At 44.6% G+C, this 18,077-nt stretch overlaps 2 protein-coding genes across 2 annotated transcripts in view; both read right to left on the bottom strand.

The window, feature by feature from the left end:
* LOC129033914 (serotransferrin) overlaps window positions 1-3,864 on the bottom strand; it is a 32,402-nt gene extending 28,538 nt beyond the window's left edge. The window contains exons 1-2 of the mRNA XM_054483112.1: window positions 3,206-3,864; window positions 1,094-1,266 (exon numbers count right to left, since the gene is read on the bottom strand). Coding sequence (XP_054339087.1) covers window positions 1,094-1,266; window positions 3,206-3,248 — 216 coding nt within the window. The 5' untranslated portion in view covers window positions 3,249-3,864. The remainder of the gene's footprint in view (window positions 1-1,093; window positions 1,267-3,205) is intronic.
* The window catches only part of LOC129033918 (inhibitor of carbonic anhydrase-like), a 40,101-nt gene continuing 25,616 nt past the window's right edge, over window positions 3,593-18,077 (bottom strand). Inside the window, exon 5 of the mRNA XM_054483118.2 lies at window positions 3,593-3,664. The gene's annotated coding sequence lies outside the window, so the exon portion shown is untranslated. The remainder of the gene's footprint in view (window positions 3,665-18,077) is intronic.

The raw sequence follows: 18,077 nt of genomic DNA, 5'->3' as shown, positions 1-18,077 counted from the left end.
TGTATTTTACACTGGAGCCCACCCAGGCTCAGTCCTTGGGTCTCAGCTTCATTATATCTCTCTCAGAGAGATGGTCTCTGACCATCCAGGACAAAGCAGGTTTTTCCATGAGTCCCTGTCAGAACACTCTCCTCTTTCCCTCCATTGTACATCCCCACATTTTGGAATTAGTTGTTTACTTATTCGTGTGTTTTTCTGCTCTCCTGACTAGGCCATGAGCTCCCTGAGGGTAAGGACCAATGTATTTAATTCATCACTGCAGCCCCATTGCCCAGCACAGGATCTGACATGTACAGATGGGCAGGGGCAACGTTGAAAGAATGAAGAGCATTTTTGTAGACCTAAGAACAAAAGGATCAGCTGTCACCTGCAATCAGGACACTTTACTCTTCCCCCTGCATGCATCACTCATCTTCCCAGTTGTGTATCAAAAGCTGCCAAAGAAGGTTATATAATAATTTTGATAGTGGGCATTCTTATTTATTTATTTATTTATTTATTTATTTATTTATTTTGAGATGGAGCCTCACTCTGTCACCTAGGCTGGAGTGCAGTGGCAGAATCTTGGCTCACTGCAACCTCCGCCTCCCCGGTTCAAGCGATTCTCCTGCCTTAGCCTCCCAAGTAGCTGGGATTACAGGCATGCACCACCATGCCCAGTGAATTTTTGTATTTTTTAGTAGAGATGGGGTTTCACCATGTTGTCCAGGCTGGTCTCAAACTCCTGCCCTCAGGTGATCCACCTGCCTTAGCCTCCCAAAGTGCTACGATTTCAGGCATGAGCCACCGCGCCCAGCCTGATAGCAGGCATTCTTATATTTTCGCCAAGTTCAGAGAACCTACTGTCTCAAAACAGTCACCCTTGCATCTACTGTGTCTGGAAAGCAAAAGTCAATGTGCTTTTTGACTTTTGCTTTCCAGACACATTAAAGAAAACCTCCCCGTTTCCACTTTTGAAGTGATTTTAATAACAGTCAAGGTTGACTGCCCCATATATCAGCCTCCTACCTGTGAGTAAAGAATTGTTCCAAAGTGACTGGAAACAGAGAAAGTATGGCTTTCTTCCACTCTCTTCTAGGCAGCAGCGACTTACCGCAATGGCCCTGATGCAATCAATGTAGGAGGCTTTCTTCACACAAGCAACACTGGGACCATCCGGTGGAAGGACGCCTTTCATATGGTCGCGGAAACTCTGGCACTTAGTGGCCTCATGCTCCGACACTGCACACCATCTCACAGTTTTATCAGGGACAGCCAGACACAGCCCTGGGGGAGAGAGGCCAGAGAGGGAAGGGACCCACTCCCTGTGCTGAGGGAGAGACAGCATCACCCCTAGAAAGGCCTTGACAGCCACATCCCCTCAGTCCTGTCCTCCTCTCACTCCTGTCCATGAACGCTACAGGGCACAAGTTCTACTGCATTCTGAGACTGAGCCAATAGAAGGTTGCCCTAATGGCCTGCCAGTTTCCTACTGACCACCCTTTGCTGGCCAGAGGGATGCAGGCATGGCCATCAGCTCCCAGCTGGAGATGACAATCTGCTCCTCTGTATCCGCCTTGTCTCCTCCCACCACTGTCCTGGTCCCTGGCCCCCCATGGAACATAAGCCTCAGTATGCACAGGGCGTTTGCAGCTACCCCAACACATTGGCTCGATACCTTAACTACGGAAAACCAGTGGGGGAGGAATTGCCATCTTTTTGAGAAGAGGGAGTGAGACTCAGAGAATGATGCCTTTTTTTTTTTTTTTTTTTTTTTAACCCAAGGTCACCCTGCTTGTTGTTGGCCAAGCCAGGCCTAGAATCTGGGTCTCCAGACTCTGGGTCTGCTACTCAGGGCACAAAAGAAGAAAACATTCTGAGTTACACCCCTTCTTGGCCACTAGTTGAGGGTAAATTAACGAAAAGATTAATTTGTCTGTAACTCTTGTCTGTTGCTCTCTGTTTAGGAATAACTAAAAACTCCACAAATTCAACAGTCTCCCCTCTGTCACCACTGAACTATCCCTCCATTTTCACCACACTTTTTGGCTGCCATTCACAAAAAAAGCTGAAGCCAGCCATGGCTAACTATTAAAATCCACATGGTTGCAGAGACAGCATCCCTATCACATGAGCTTTTGCCCGGTCCCCAAGGCCCTCTGTCATCTCCACTCCTTGTGGGCCACAACAGCAAGGCTGACTCACTGGCTCTGAAGAAGATCCACCAAGCCTGTGGAGAGGAGGCCCACAGCTCTCCAGGATGCATGAGGAGGGGCCACCAGGGATGGTCACCCCAGCGACCCCCATTTTCCCTGTTGGCCCATGGGAAATCCTAGGAGGCAACGTAAGTCTGTGGCAGCCCCTCCACAAAGCCATGCCTCCAGAGTTCCCACAGGCGAGAATGTGTCCTCAGTGGAGCATTACCTTGCAGAGCCTGTGAAGTGCTCTGTGAGGGGATAAAGGCAAGTAACGTGGGGTCCTCTCTCAAGGAATTGCTAGCTTATGGGGAGAGACAACTAAACGTGGAAGCCCCCATAGTGTGACAAATGCCCCATGAATGGCAGGCAGAAGTTAGAGTATGAAGGGGGCCCCACCTCAGGAGGTCGGGGAGTGAGGCAGCAGTCACTGCCCCATAGCAGGATGTGTGCAACATCTGCCACTGGTACCCGGCATCCGCCACCTCGCTGACCCTCACCTGACCCTCCCAGGCAAGTGCTGTGATGACCCCCTCCCTGGTGAGGAGCCGGCCAGGATTTGAATCCAAGAAGTCTGGCTTCAAATCCCATGCTCTGACCGCTCGATGGCACTGCTTCCTTGGCAGGACATCTACAGCTCCCAGGGCACCCAAGGGACATCAGACTCTGAAAGGGGCAGTGGTCAGACCCAGGAGGCCTTGAATGCCATGCTAAGGAGTCTGGACTTGACAAGAGGCAGCAGCAAAGGGTTTTGATAACCTGCTTAGACGTGCTCTGATTTATTGTATTTCACTGCTGCAAGATTTACTGGACAAAGAGAAGGAGGGGGAGGAGACAGTGAGTGCAGTGAAAGGTGCCTAGAAGCTCAAGCAGAGGCGAGGGGTGGGGCGTAGAGAGGCAAGGGAAAGGCACCCAGACACCCAGGCTTCTAGCCTGAGCGCGGAATGTATGCAAGCTGCGCGGTGGCCGCCCGGGTTGCAGGGAATGCGCGGGCCAGCGACTCTGCGGTGCTTCCCCGTGCCCGCACTCACCCAGGACGGCGCAGGCCAGCAGGGCTCCCACGGCAAGCCTCATCCTCCGGGTGCGGCGCTGAGCAGCGAGCACAGTCCGACTCGCTTCTGTGCAGCCTCCCGCGCCCCGCGGCCCTTTATTCCCGGCCTGGGCCGGCTTGGCGCAATCTTTGACCTCCCGTGTTTGTGCAGCCCGGTTGCCCAATCGCCCCTCTCCCAACCCCCCTTCCTTACTCGTCCCACTGATCACCTCATTTTCTGAGCTCTGGAGACGACCCGCGAGTGGAAGGAGTCCAGCACAGTAATGCTGATGGGAAGGGACATGAAGCACAATGCAGCCATTGTCATCGCGGCTCGCTCGGTGCCAGGAGCGGCTACGGCGGGCTGGGAGCCGGGTGGCTCTGCTCCTGATTCCAGGGCTGCTGAGCTGGTCCGTTCCACCAGTCCTATCTGCTCAGTCCACAGAGGAAGACTCCGAGGCTGGAGAGGGAAAAGAACTGCGCCCAGACCCCACACTAGAACTGGAGAATGACAGGCAAAGCCCCTTTTGGGGGAGGATGCAGGAGAAACAAGCTGGGCTCAAGGTCAAAGACAGACTCAGCACCTTTTGCTCCCCACCAGGTGTCCCTCGAAATCCTGCTCCTGGGCTCTCAAAGGTCCCCCACGGAGGAGCTGCTCCCTCTTCCTGCCCCGCTGAGCTCAGGCTCCTGGGCTGGAAAACTTCCTGCCCTCAAGCTTCCTGTGGGACACCTTAGACTAGGGACAGAGTCATAGGGGAAGATGAACTCCCTCCAACAAGAAGGTTCCAGGAACATGGTCAAGACACTGTGAGGCTCAGAACAAAGTGCCATCTTAGCACAAAGCAAGCGGCCCAGTGGAGGATGTGGCCTGTTCTTACAACCTGGGGCCACCATGTCCCTCTGTAGTTGATGAGTCTCCTAACCGGTTTAATTGCACATCCTTATCATGAAAAATATTGCACTTGTGCCTTCTATATGCTTATATTTTAACTAAAAAATGTGTACACTTCAATCATGCACAAGGAATAGAAATTTGTAAAAGGATGAGCTAAAGATGAAACTCATTTTCAAATGTCGTTTTGCTTATGCGGCCTTATATAGGATTATTATCTCAAGGCATAATATACTTGGGGAAAGGTCAAGATTCCTTCCACGAAGTGTAAATCCAGACTTCAGAGATTTTGCGAAAAGTTACTTCTTATCCAACCTGACCAGATGGTCATTCATTCTGTCTCATGTTTTAGTTGACCAAGCTCATATCAAGCCTAGTGGACATGTCAGGTCAGGCATTTGATTTTTGTTCACTTGTTTTTGTGTTGTCAGAATTGTCTCCTAATTCTAGTTTCTTTGTAGGAATCTTTTTAAGGCATGTGTGCATCTCGTGAAGGTTGGAGGTAAAGCCAGATTATCTAATCTGTACATCCGTTTAACTGGGCACATACAAACCACAAAGTATGGAAATAAAAATGCCAAAACAAAGGGCAGGGTCGGCACTCCCTTCTTCACCTATAGCATTGTGAGGTGATCCCCATCTTCCCTTAGGACACCTCAAAGGCTCCATCTGTCATGACTGCAGACTCAGGTGGGAGATAGGGCCAATTCACACATTCAATATGAATGAATGATAATTTGTTAATCTTTTGCAATAACAATAAATATAACTGGAAGTTAGATTATGTTCTCTCATACTCCAAAAGATTATCTCATATGCAAAGGGGTTACACACCTCCCACTTTAGAGTCCACTGCAGAAGCTTTCTGTTTACAGTGAGGACAGAAGTCAAGTCTGGCTTTCCCAACACATCAGCCTCACCAGCGAGGGAGAGTGACCACTGCTGCCTTGTCTTACTCCACCCTTGCCCGTCCATGGGCCCCTTGTGCTTGAGCCGTAGGGAAAGAAGACTCTTGGCATAAGGGCCATATTCCTACTGCCCCTACAGCAGGCTCTAGGCAGTGGTCTGGATTCATTTGGAGACCTTGAGGTAGGGATGTGAGATGAGCAGGAAAAGTCAGGGGCAAGGCTAACTGGGAGGCGCCTGGCAGAGCAGCATGCACACATACAGCTGATGCATGGACAGGCCCTGTAGTAAGCTTGCAGGGTCTGCCAGAGAGCAGGAAGTGCAGTTACCAAAGGTTGAGCTCATGCCACAAACTCAGGGAAGCTCAACGCAGGGCATGGAAAGAAGATGGTCAGTGATTCGCCTTCTCTGGAGCCCATCTACATTCATAGACTAAGCCCCCCTGAGGCCACTCCTCCAGCCACAGGCCCATAGCCTAAGCCAGAGCTCCTCAGTAGGGAGCAACTACCTACTGGCCAGGCTGAGTCCTCTCCAGACCAGCCAACTCTATGCCCTGTCCTCAGAGGGGTCCTTTGAGTCCAAGCCCAAGACAGGGGCTGGGAAGGAAGTACACAGCCTCATAGGATATGAAGGAAGCTCAGACAAGACATAGAGAACTGGTGCTCCCACGTCATCTACACACACCTAGATGGAGAGGCCAGGGCCTTGGCTCTTGCTCAGGAGGACAACAGCAGGCCCTCGTGCTTGCCATTCCTTGGATGGGGTAGGCAGGGGTGAGGCCAGCTTTGGGGTGTACATGTGTGCATGGCCCTAGCTGTAGGGGGTGCCTATGCCTGTATATGTCTATAGGAGCATGTGAAGGTAAGAGGTTAACATTACAGCGCTCCATGTCCATGACACTTGTACCTGTGCTCTCACTTACATTCTTTAATTCTACACCAGAGATGCTCTGGAGTTGGAGATTCACTGTCCCTTTTAATAGCTTAATGATGGCTGAGATTTACTGGGAGCTTCACTGAGCATTTACCATACCCCTCTGACTTTGGTGCTTTAGCATCTGCATCTTACAGATAAGACAAGGAAACTGAGGACCAGAGAGGATGATACCTTGTTCAAGGTCAGCTGCAAAGTCAGAATACAAGAGAAGGCAGTCTGGTTCCAGAGCGTACGCAGTCACCAGGGACACTGCCTCTCCCAGGAAACCAGGACATGCAGGGGCCAAGGAGCTCATCTGGGGTCACACCGAGAGAGGGACAGACATGAGACTCCCAGCCTTGCCATTTCTCCAAAAGCACACAGCGCCCAGGGCTTTGCCAGCCCAGAGGCTTGTCAGTCTGGGAGAGGTCTGAGTACCAACTGCAGATCCTTAGACATGGACTGGCTTGATTATGCTCAGCCGGAAGAAAATATCATGTTTTTATCCCCTTGTATGTGTCAGGCACTGTCCTGGGGCAAGATCATTGGGGCAGCCCTGCAAGATAAGATCAGTACCTTCATTTATCAGATGTGGACATTACAGTCAAATGATGGGTCCTTATTCATGGAGCTCTGAGACCTGAACTCAAACTTCCTAAATCTTGCCCTTCTCCAGACCACAGCTGCCTTCTTGATATAGACCTTCTCTTTATTTATTTAGTGGGGGAGGAAAGAGAGGGAGGGAGGTGAGAGAGAAAGAGAAAGAGATTGAGAGAGGACATAAAGGAGCTTCCAGTTCTAGACCAACCCAAGCATGAGCCAAATCTTTCACCGCAAACAGGGGAAAACTCTTAAATTTCAACCGCGAGTTGGCCCTTAAAGAAATAGCTGTGCTTGTGTGTACGTGCAGGAAAGTTGGAAAAGCTGACCAGCAGGAGGTGGGTAAAAGCAGTGGGCCTCTGAACCAATATTTGTTGTTTCCAAATGTTGCCCAATTGACACAGAAGCAAAGCAAACAAAGAGCCTCTGTCTGTTTTGAGCAGTTCCTCCTATCCCCAACCCAGTGTCCTCCGCCTGACACCAGAGACTTCTCTGAGTCTGGGTCATCCTTCAGAAACAGCAGCCTGGCAGCCTGAGAACTGACATTCACGAAACCAGTCACCCTGCAAGCCTGCTGGGTCGCGCCATATGACCAGGGGGTTGGGGACTGGGCAGGGTACTTTTAGGAAAATGCCAGGCATTTTGAAATGCCACATGACACCACTGCTTGCTCGCTCTCGCTCTCTCTCTCTCTTTCTCTGTCTCTCCTTCTCTCTCCCTTTCTCTATCTCTGTTCTACCTCTCAGAAGTCCTTGGACAATAAAGATTCTCAGGGTTTCCATTCTTTTCACAGGGGAGTCTACAAAAATACCTGTCTCATGAAGAATAGTCCAGGGCCAGGTGGAATGAATTCCATCAAACATTCAAGAAGAATTACAGCGTGGGGGTGGTGGCTCATGCCTGTAATCCTAGGGCTTTGGAAGCCTGAGGCAGGAGGATCGCTTGAGCTCACGAGTTCAAGACCAGCCTGGGCAATATAGTGAGAACTCGTCTCTACAAAAAATTTAAATCAGCTGGACATGGTGGCATGCACCTGTAGTGCCAGCTACCCGAGAGGCTAAGGTAAGAGGATTGCTTGAACCCAGGAGTTCAAGGCTGCAGTGAGCCAAGATCACAACACTGCATTCCAGCCTGGGCAACAAAGTGAGACCCTGTCTCTAAATAAAGAAAAAGGATTACACCAATATACTCCTCCAGGAACAGAAAAGTAGGAACACTCCTTAACTAATGTTTTCAGGACAGTATGTATACTTAGAAAGGAAAAACTAACAAAGACATCATGACAAAGATAAAAAAATAACTTTTATGAACACAGATGCAAAATTTCTACACAAAAGATTAGCAAATAGAATCTAGCAAAATGTAAAAAAGATTAATAAATAATTACCAAATTGGGTTTATTCCAGGAATGTAAGCTATCTTTTCAAGTATCAATCACTGTAATATATCATATTAGCGGAATAATAAAGGAAAATGGTATGACCCTATCACTCAGTATGGGAACATCATTTAATAAAATTCAATATCCACTCATAACAAAACCTCTTAGCAAACTTATTCGACAAACCTTTCTCAGTCTGATATCAAGTATTAGTGTACCATAAAAATCTACAGAAATCATACTTAGTGTGGCATGCTGAATAAAGCTTTTTTGTTGAGATCAGTAATAAGACCAGAATGTTTGCTATTATCATTTCTAGTCAACCTTTTTACTGGAGGCCCTTGCCGGTTTAGTCGGGCAAGAAAAAGAAATAGTAAGTAAAAGGATTGAAAAGGAAAAAAATAAACTCTCATCTTTATGCATAATAAATTGTATGTGTATAAAATTCTGAAGAAACTAGAGTATATCTTAGAATAAATGAGTTAAAGCTGGACGTGGTGGCTCACGTCTATAATCACAGAACTTTGGGAGGCTGAAGCAGGCAGATCACCTGAGGTCAGGAGTTTGAGACCAGCATGGCCAACATAGCGAAACCCCTTCTCTATTAAAAATACAGAAGTTAGCTACGTGTGGTGGTGCACACCTGTAGGCCCAGCTACTCAGGAGGCTGAGGTGGGGGAATCGCTTGAATCCGGGAGGCAGAGGTTGCAGTGACCTGAGATTGTGCCACTACACTCCAGCCTGGGTGACAGAGTGAGACCCTGTCTCAAAAAAAAAAAAAAAAAAAAAAAAAAAATAGAGCTGGATCAAGGTAGGTAAATACACCAAAGTCAATTGTATTTCTATACTCAAATTGAAAAAAAAAAAAAAAACCATGAAAAATGCTACCTAAAGTAACATAAGAAAAACAAATGCCTAGGATTAAATCTATCAAAAGACATCTAAAACTTTTATGTACCAGACTTTAAATTAAGAAACTCAAAGCAAATGGAAAACTATATCTTGAACAGGGAGTGGAAGACTTGATATTGTAAAAATTACAATTCTCCTCAAATTGATGTAGAAATTCGATGTACTCCCAATCAAATTCCAAATGTTTTTTCATGTAAATTAACAACATAATTCTAAAGTCTGTAAAAGAAAATGCAAAAGAGGCTGGGCACAGTGGCTCATGCCTGTAATACCAGCATTTTGGGAGGCCAAGGCGGGAGGATCACTTAAGGTCAGGAGTTCGAGACCAGCTTGGCCAACATGGTGAAACCCCGTGTATACTAAAAATACAAAAATTAGCTGGGCATGGTAGCATGTACCTGTAGTCCTACCTACTTGGGAGGCTGAGGCATGAGAATCGAGAATCACTTGAACCCAGGAGGCAGAGGTTGCAGTGAGCTGAGATCATGCCACATTGGGTATTTCTCCTAATGCTATCCCTCCCTTAGCCCCCAATCCCCTGAGAGGCCCCAGTGTGTGATGTTCCCCTCCCTGTGTCCGTGTGTTCTCATTGTTCAACTCCCACTTATTAGTGAGAACATGTGGTATTTGGTTTTCTGTTCCTATGTTACTTTGCTGAGAATGATGGTTTTCACCTTCATCCATGCCCCTGCAAAGGACATGAACTCATCCTTTTTTATGGCTGCATAGTATTCCATGGTGTATATGTGCCACATATTCTTTAGTCTATCATTGATGGGCATTTGGGTTGGTTCCAAGTCTTTGCTATTGTGAATAGTGCTGCAATAAACATACATGTGCTTGTGTCTTTATAGTAGAATGATTTATAATCCTTTGGGTATATACCCAGTAATGGGATTGCTGGGTCAAATGGTATTTCTGGTTCTAGATCCTTGAGGAATTGACACAATGTCTTCCACAATGGTTGAACTAATTTACACTCCCACCAACAGCGTAAAAGCATTCCTATTTCTCCACATCCTCTCCAGCATCTGTTGTTTCCCGACTTTTTAATGATCACCATTCTAACTGGCATGAGATGTTATCTCATTGTGGTTTTGATTTGCATTTCTCTAATGACCAGTGATGATGAGCTTTTTTTCCTTATGTTTGTTGGCTGCCTAAATGTCTTCTTTAGTGACATATCCTTTGCCCACTTTTTGATGGTCGTTCATATCCTTTGCCCACTTTTTGATGGTTTTTTTTTTCTTGTAAATTTGTTTATGTTCCCTGTAGATTCTGGATATTAGCCCTTTGTCAGAGGGATAGATTGGAAAAATTTTCTCCCATTCTGTAGGTTGCCCGTTCACTCTGATAATAGCTTCTTTTGCTGTGCAGAAGCTCTTTATTTTAATTAGATCCCATTTGTCAATTTTGGTTTTTGTTGCCATCGCTTTTGGTGTTTTAGTCGTGAAGTCTTTGCCTATGCCTATGTCCTGAATGGTATTGCCTAGGTTTTCTTCTAGGGTTTTTATGGTTTTAGGTCTTACATTTAAATCTTTAATCCCTCTTGAGTTAATTTTTGTATACAGCGTAAGGAAGGGGTCCAGTTTCAGTTTTCTGCATATGGTTAGCCTGTTTTCCCAGGACCATTTATTAAATGGGGAATCTTTTCCCCATTGCTTGTTTTGTCAGGTTTGTCAAAGATCAGGTGGTTGTAGATGTGTGGCGTTATTTTTTGAGGCCTCTGTTCTGTTCCATTAGTCTATATATCTGTTTTGGTACCAGTGCCGTGCTGTTTTGGTTACTGTAGCCTTGTAGTATAGTTTGAAGTCAGGTAGCGTGATGCCTCCAGCTTTGTTCTTTTTGCTTAGGATTGTCTTGGCTATGTGGGCTCTTTTTTTGGTTCCATATGAAACTTAAAGTAGTTTTTTCAAATTCTGTGAAGAAAGTTAATGGTAACTTGATGGGGATAGCATTGAATCTATAAATTACTTCAGGCAGTATGGCCATTTTAACGATATTGATTCTTCCTATCCATGGGCATGGAATGTTTTTCCATTTGTTTGTGTCCTCTGTTATTTAGCTGAGCAGTGGTTTGTAGTTCTCCTTGAAGAGGTCCTTCACATCCCTTGTAAGTTGTATTCCTAGGTATTTTATTCTCTTTGTAGCAATTGTGAATGGGAGTCCACTCATGATTTGGTGCTCTGTTTGTCTATCATTGGTGTATAGGAATGCTTGTGATTTTTGCACATTGATTTTGTATCCTGAGACTTTGCTGAAGTTGTTTATCAGCTTAAGGAGATTTTGGACTGAGACAATGGGGTTTTCTGAATATACAATCATGTCATCTGCAAAGAGAGAGAATTTGACTTCCTGTCTTCCTATTTGAATACCCTTTATTTCTTTCTCTTGCCTGATCGCCCTGGCCAGAACTTCCAATACTATGTTGAATAGGAGTGGTGAGAGAGGGCATCCTTGTCTTGTGCCGGTTTTCAAAGGGAATGCTTCCGGCTTTTGCCTATTCAGTATGATATTGGCTGTAGGTTTGTCATAAATAGCTTTTATTATTTTGAGATACGTTCCATCAATACCTAGTTTATTGAGAGTTTTTAGCATGAAAGAGTGTTGAATTTTGTTGAAGGCCTTTCCTGCATCTATTGAGATAATCATGTGGTTTTTGTCATTGGTTCTGTTTATGTGATGGATTATGTTTATTGATTTGCGTATGTTTAACCAGTCTTGCATCCCAGGGATGAAGCCAACTTGATCGTGGTGAGTAAGCTTTTTGATGTGCTGCTGGATTCAGTTTGCAAGTATTTTATTGAAGATTTTCTCATTGATGTTCATCAGGGATATTGGCCTGAAATTTTCTTTTTTTATTGTGTCTCTGCCAGGTTTTGGTATCAGGATGATGCTGGCCTCATAAAATGAGTTAGGGGGGAGTCCCTCTTTTTCTATTGTTTGGAATAGTTTCAGAAGGAATGGTACCAGCTCTTCTTTGTACCTCTGGTAGAATTCAGGTGTGAATCCTTCTGGTCCTGGGCTATTTTTTCTTGGTAGGCTATTAATTACTGCTTCTATTTCAGAACTTGTTATTGGTCTATACAGGATTTGACTTCTTCCTGGTTTAGTCTTAGGAGGGTGTATGTGTCCAGGAATTTATCCATTTCTTCTAAATTTTCTAGTTTATTTTCATAGACGTGTTTATAGTATTCTCTGATGGTAGTTTGTATTTCTGTGGGATCAGTAGTGATATCCCCTTTATCATTTTTTATTGTGTCTATTTGATTCTTCTCTCTTTTCTTCTTTATTAGTCTGGCTAGCGGTCTATTTTGTTAACCTTTTCAAAAAACCAGCTCCTGGATTCATTGATTTTTTTAAGGTTTTTTTTGTGTCTCTACCTCCCACAGCTCTGCTCTGATCTTAGTTATTTCTTGTCTTCTGCTAGCTTTTGAATGTGTTTGCTCTTGCTTCTCTAGTTCTTTTGTGATGTTAGAATGTCAATTTTAGATCTTTCCTGCTTTCTCCTGTGGGGATTTAGTGGTATAAATTTCCCTCTAAACCCTGCTTTAGCTGTGTCCCAGAGATTCTGCTACATTGTGTCTTTGTTCTCATTGGTTTCAAAGAACTTATTTATTTCTGCCTTAATTTCGTTATTTACCCAGTAGTCATTCAGGAACAGGTTGTTCAGTTTCCGTGTCGTTGTGCAGTTTTGAGTGAGTTTCTTAATCCTGAGTTCTAATTTGATTGTGCTGTGGTCTGAGAGACTGTTATGATTTCTGTTCTTTTGCATTTGCTGAGGAGTGTTTTACTTGCGATCATGTGTTCAATTTTAGAATAAGTGCGATGTGGTGCTGAGAAGGATGTATATTCTATTGATTTGGGGTGGAGAGTTCTGTAGATGTCTGTTAGGTCCGCTTGGTCCAGAGCTGAGTTCAAGTCCTGAATATCCTTGTCAATTTTCTGTCTCGTTAATCTGCCTTATATTGACAGTGGGGTGTTAAAGTCTCCCACTATTATTGTGTGGGAGTCTAAGTCTCTTTGTTGGTCTCTAAGAACTTGCTTTATGAATCTGGGTGCTCCTATATTGGGTGCACATATATTTAGGATAATTAGCTCTTCTTGTTGCATTGATCTTTTTACCATTATGTAATACTCTTCTTTGTCTTTTTTTTATCTTTGTTGGTTTAAAGTCTGTTTTATCAGAGACTAAGATTGTAACCCCTGCCTTTTTTTTTTTTTTTTTTTTTTTGCTTTCCATTTGCTTGGTAAATCTTCTTCCATCCCTTTATTTTGAGCCTGTGTGTGTCTTTGCATGTGAGATGGGTCTCCTGAATACAGCACACTGATAGGTCTTGACTCTATCCAATTTGCCAGTCTGTGTCTTTTAATTGGGGGGCACTTAGCCCGTTTACATTAAAGTTAATATTGTTATGTGTGAATTTGATCCTGTCATTATGATGCTAGCTGGTTATTTTGCCTGTTAGTTGATGCAGTTTCTTCATAGTGTTGATGGTCTTTACAATTTGTTATGTTTTTGCAGTGGCTGGTACCGGTTTTTCCTTTCCATATTTAATGCTTCCTCTAAGAGCTCTTGTAAGGCAGGCCTGGTGGTGACAAAATATCTCAGCATTTGCTTGTCTGTAAAGGATTTTATTTCTCCTTCACTTAGGAAGCTTAGTTTGGCTGGATAAGAAATTCTGGGTTGAAAATTCCTTTCTTTAAGAATGTTGAATATTGGCCCCCACTCTCTTCTGGCTTGCAGGGTTTCTGCCGAGAGATCTGCTGTTAGTCTGATGAGCTTCCCTTTGTGGGTAACCCAACCTTTCTCTCTGGCTGCCCTTAACATTTTTTCTTCATTTCAATCTTAGTGAATCTGATGATTATGTGTCTTGTGGTTGATCTTTTTGAGGAGTATCTTTGTGGTGCTCTCTGTATTTCCTGAATTGGAATGTTGGCCTGTCTTGCTAGCTTGGAGAAGTTCTCCTGGATAATATCCTGAAGAGTGCTTTCCAGCTTGGTTCCATTCTCCCTGTCACTTTCAGGTACATCAAGCAAACGTAGGTTTGGTCTTTTCACATAGTCCCATATTTCTTGGAGGCTTTGTTTGTTCTTTTTCATTCTTTTTTCTCTAATCTTGTCTTCATGCTTTATTTCATTAAGTTGATCTTCAATCTCTGATATCCTTTCTTCTGCCTGATCTATTCGGCTATTGATACTTGTGTATGCTTCACAAAGTTCCCGTGCTGTTTTTCAGCTCCATCAGCTTATTTATGTTCTTCTTCAAACTGATTATTGTAGTTAGCAATTCCTCTAACCTTTTTTCAAGGTTTTTAGCTTCCTTGCATTGGGTTAGAACATGCTCCTTTAGCTTGGAGGGGTTTGTTATTACCCACTTTCTGAAGCTTCTACTTCTGTCAATTCGTCAAACTCATTCTCTGTCCAGTTTTGTTCCTGGCTGGTGAGAAGTTGTGATCCTTTGGAGGAGAAGAGGTGTTCTGGTTTTTGGAATTTTCCACATTATTTCTTTTTTTTTTTTTTTTTTTTTGAGATGGGGTCTTGCTTAGTTGCCCAGGCTGGAGTGCAGTGGTGTGATCTTGGCTCACTGCAACCTCTGCCTGCCAGGTTCAAGCAATTATCTGTGTCAGCCTCCTGAGTCACTGGGATTACAGGCACCTGCCACCACGCCTGGCTAATTTTTGTATTTTTAGTAGAGACAGGGTTTCACCATCTTGACCAAGCTGGTCTTGAACTCCTGACCTTGTGATCCACCCGCCTCAGCATCCCAAAGTGCTGGGACAACAGCACAATTATTTCTTATTATCATCTAATACTCAGTCAATATAGCAATTACCCTTGTTGTCTAAAAAAGTGTTAGGTTGTTCAAACTGGATCCCAAACAAGATCCACATGTTACATTTAACTTTTAAATCTCTTTCACTCTAAACAATCGGCAGCATTTTATGTTGCATACTTGTCAAATAAACTGGATCATTTGTCCTTGGGAATTTCCAACATTCTGGATTTGGCTGGTCTGTGTTCTCATGGTGTGATTTTGTATTTAACAGGTTTTTTTTTTAAGAAACTTTCTCCATTTGGGTTTTTGTGGCATCACCACATGATTTGACTCAGGTTGTGCATTTTTGGCAGCAATATCACAGATGCAATGCTGTGTTCTTAATGATTCACAGAATGAATTAGTACTATATTGATTGCAAAATGAGGATTTTCAGATATCACTTCTTCTATGCTTATTAATTAGCATTCTAAGGTAAGGAAGAACTTCCCTTTCTTCATCTGTTTAGTTTTTTCTATGACTTGTTTTTATCTGCATGAACTCGTGAGTTCCTGTTTTGTTTGGTGGGTTATAGCCAGTTACTGTCATTATCTAGTTCAGTGCTCAAACTGTTGCACATGTGGCCAATTGGAGGCATTTCCAGCTGGCTCCTGTGGACCTGTTACAAGCCTCAACATTTTTTAAGCACTTCACTTTCTGACAGAAAAGACATTCAAGCCTACCTTGTACCTTCCCTGTACCAGCTCTGGGATCTCTATTTCTGGAACCTCCTTCTCTAAGGTGACGGACATATCCTTTTAGTGGAGAACGGTATTTAGAAAGCTAAATCTGGGTGCCAGGTGTGGTAATTCTTGTTGCAGAATCCTTGATACTAGGCTCTCCAGACAGAGCTAGGGGACACAGAAACACACACACATCTATACCTGTCTCACACCCTTACACAACCATGAGTTCACACTGATCCCTCAATTCTGACTGAACAGCACTGCAGATATTCTAGCTGTCTTCCTCCCCATATGTGCAGCTCCCTTCTCTGGCTATGAGAAACCGCAGTCCCAGTGTGCTCACTATTTTCAGCTCTTTGCTCATTTCTCTTGTACGTAAACAACCTCCTGATCCTCCCACTGCCTGCTCCACCCCAGTCCCTCAGGAGCCACTGCCCATAGCCACCTCAGGCAAAAGAACGAGAATAGAATAAATACATGTTTTTTTTCTTAAGGAAGGAAAGAAAATGGAAACAAGAGAAAGGTAGGGCAATGAAAGAAGAAAGGGAGCAGCCAGCCTTTTAATCATCTCCTCTACAGGACTATGAAAGGCAGATAGGATTGTGTGCAGAATGGAGGAACAACGGAGCAGAGATATTCAGCATTGTTCAATGTTACAAAGCCACGGCTCCTTCTCCTCAACTCAGTCCTCCTTCTACAACTGGGACAGACCAGGAGCTGTCTGTTCTCATTTTTAGACAGAGATGTACCCTGCTAAGAAACCCCTTTTCTCATCACCGTATTTTCAACCTCACCCAGTTCCACTTTACCACCAGGCTGACAGCTAGAACAGCCACTGAGCCTGGAGCCCAGCACACTCTGGGAACTCTCATGTGTAAAGGAACAAAGGTCCCTGATCAAAGGCAGGTGTGCAGGAATGCTAGCCTTCCCTGACACACTGTTTACAGGACACCTGGGCAGGCTCGGCAAAGATGGGAAGGAGATTAGTAGTCAGGGATGGGGAAGCACGAGTTTTGTGCCCCAAACTGTGAAATAGGCAGCCTGTGTCACAGCAGCTGCTTCAGCCCCTTCCTCCAAAAGCCCCTCTCCCAGGTGAGATAGTAGACGCTCGGGAGTGGAAAGGAAGGCTGTGAAATTTTGACAGCATGGCATAAAGTAGGCTGGGACAACAGGTGTCAAAGAACTTGGATTTTAAACAAAAGAATAAATTCTGATAGATGAATGTGCTCCCAGAAGTGGGGTTTATTCCTAGATCTGAATTTGGAAATAATCTTCACACTGCAAGGCAGGAACATAGCGTTGGTAGAAGTGGCATTCAGTACACAGGACAGGATCATAACTGCACAAATTAGGACAAGAGAAGATCCTGGCCCTGGTTGTCCCTGACTGAAGACACCACTAAAGCTACAGTGGCTTGATCATTCGCTTCTATACACTAAGACTTTCAGGTTGGACAGTGAGTTAGGCAAGTCACCTAAGCTCTTAGTGCCCCAATTCCCCATCTAGAAAATGAGGACCATAATGTGTCCGGCATTGGTGGGTTCATTGTTCTCACTGAGTTCAAGAATGAAGCTGTGGACCGTTGCAGTGAGTGTTACAGTTCTTAAAGATGGTGTGTCCAGAGTTTGTTCCTTCTGATGGTCAGACGTGTCTGGAGTTTCTTCTTTCTGGTGTGCTCGTGGTCTTGCTGACTTCAGGAGTGAAGCTGCAGACCTTCATGATGACTGTTACAGCTCATAAAGGTAGTGTGGACCCAAACAGTGAGCAGCAGCAAGATTTATTGCAAACAGCAAAAGAATAAAGCCTCCTCACCATGGAAAGGAACCCCACTGGGTTGCCGCTGCTCGATCGGGTGGTCAGCTTTTATTCCCTTATTTGGCCCCACCCACATCCTGCTGATTGGTCCATTTTACAGAGAGCTGATTGGTCCATTTTACAGAGTGCTGATTGGTCCGTTTTACAGAGTGCTGATTGGTCCGTTTTGACAGAGTGCTGATTGGTGCATTTACAAACCTTTAGCTAGACACAGAGCACTGATTGGTGCATTTATAATCCTTTAGCTAGACAGAAAAGTTCTCCAAGTCTCCACCGGACCCAGAAGCCCAGCCAGCTCTGCTTCATAGAGTTATTGTGAGATCTAAATTAGTAATTACTATAAATCACCTAGTACAGTATCCAGCACCTTAGCATTTTTCCTCTAATTTTTATTTATATCCTGACCGATATCTTCCCCTTCTAAGTCCCATGTGCACAGCTCCTGAGTCCAGCCCCTCAGGTCCCACTACATCAAGGACCCTGCAAGGATGCTGACCACTAAGTCCTAGGCAGTCCATCACAGAGAACAGAGCAGACAGATCCTAGCAGGACTTTTTCTCTGTATACTAGTTCCCTGTGCCCACCTTCTATTAATAGTCACCTGTCCATTCATTCACGGAGTATTGTCACATGCAATCTGTGCAGTAATAAAATGGGCATGGAATTGGAGTCAAAGACTCTTGGGTTTGGATGTTAGACCATTGAGTAGCTGCATCATACTGGACAAGTTACTTAACTACTCTGAGGCTCTGTTTTCTCATTAGTAATAGGAGTACAAATGTCTACCTTGTCATTCTGAAGATTGCTCACATTGCTACTAGACTGCTTGCTCTGTCTGACCAATAGATGGTAATGACACCAATAGATGGTGATGACAACTATCATTATTACAGAACACCCAACATAGACTACATACCAAATACACACTCAGTGAACTAATGAAGTTAT

Source organism: Pongo pygmaeus, chromosome 2 (assembly GCF_028885625.2).
Source record: "Pongo pygmaeus isolate AG05252 chromosome 2, NHGRI_mPonPyg2-v2.0_pri, whole genome shotgun sequence".
Classification (NCBI taxonomy): domain Eukaryota; kingdom Metazoa; phylum Chordata; class Mammalia; order Primates; family Hominidae; genus Pongo; species Pongo pygmaeus.
Note: the sequence above shows the minus strand (reverse complement) of the source record. Positions and strands in the feature narration are given on the sequence as shown.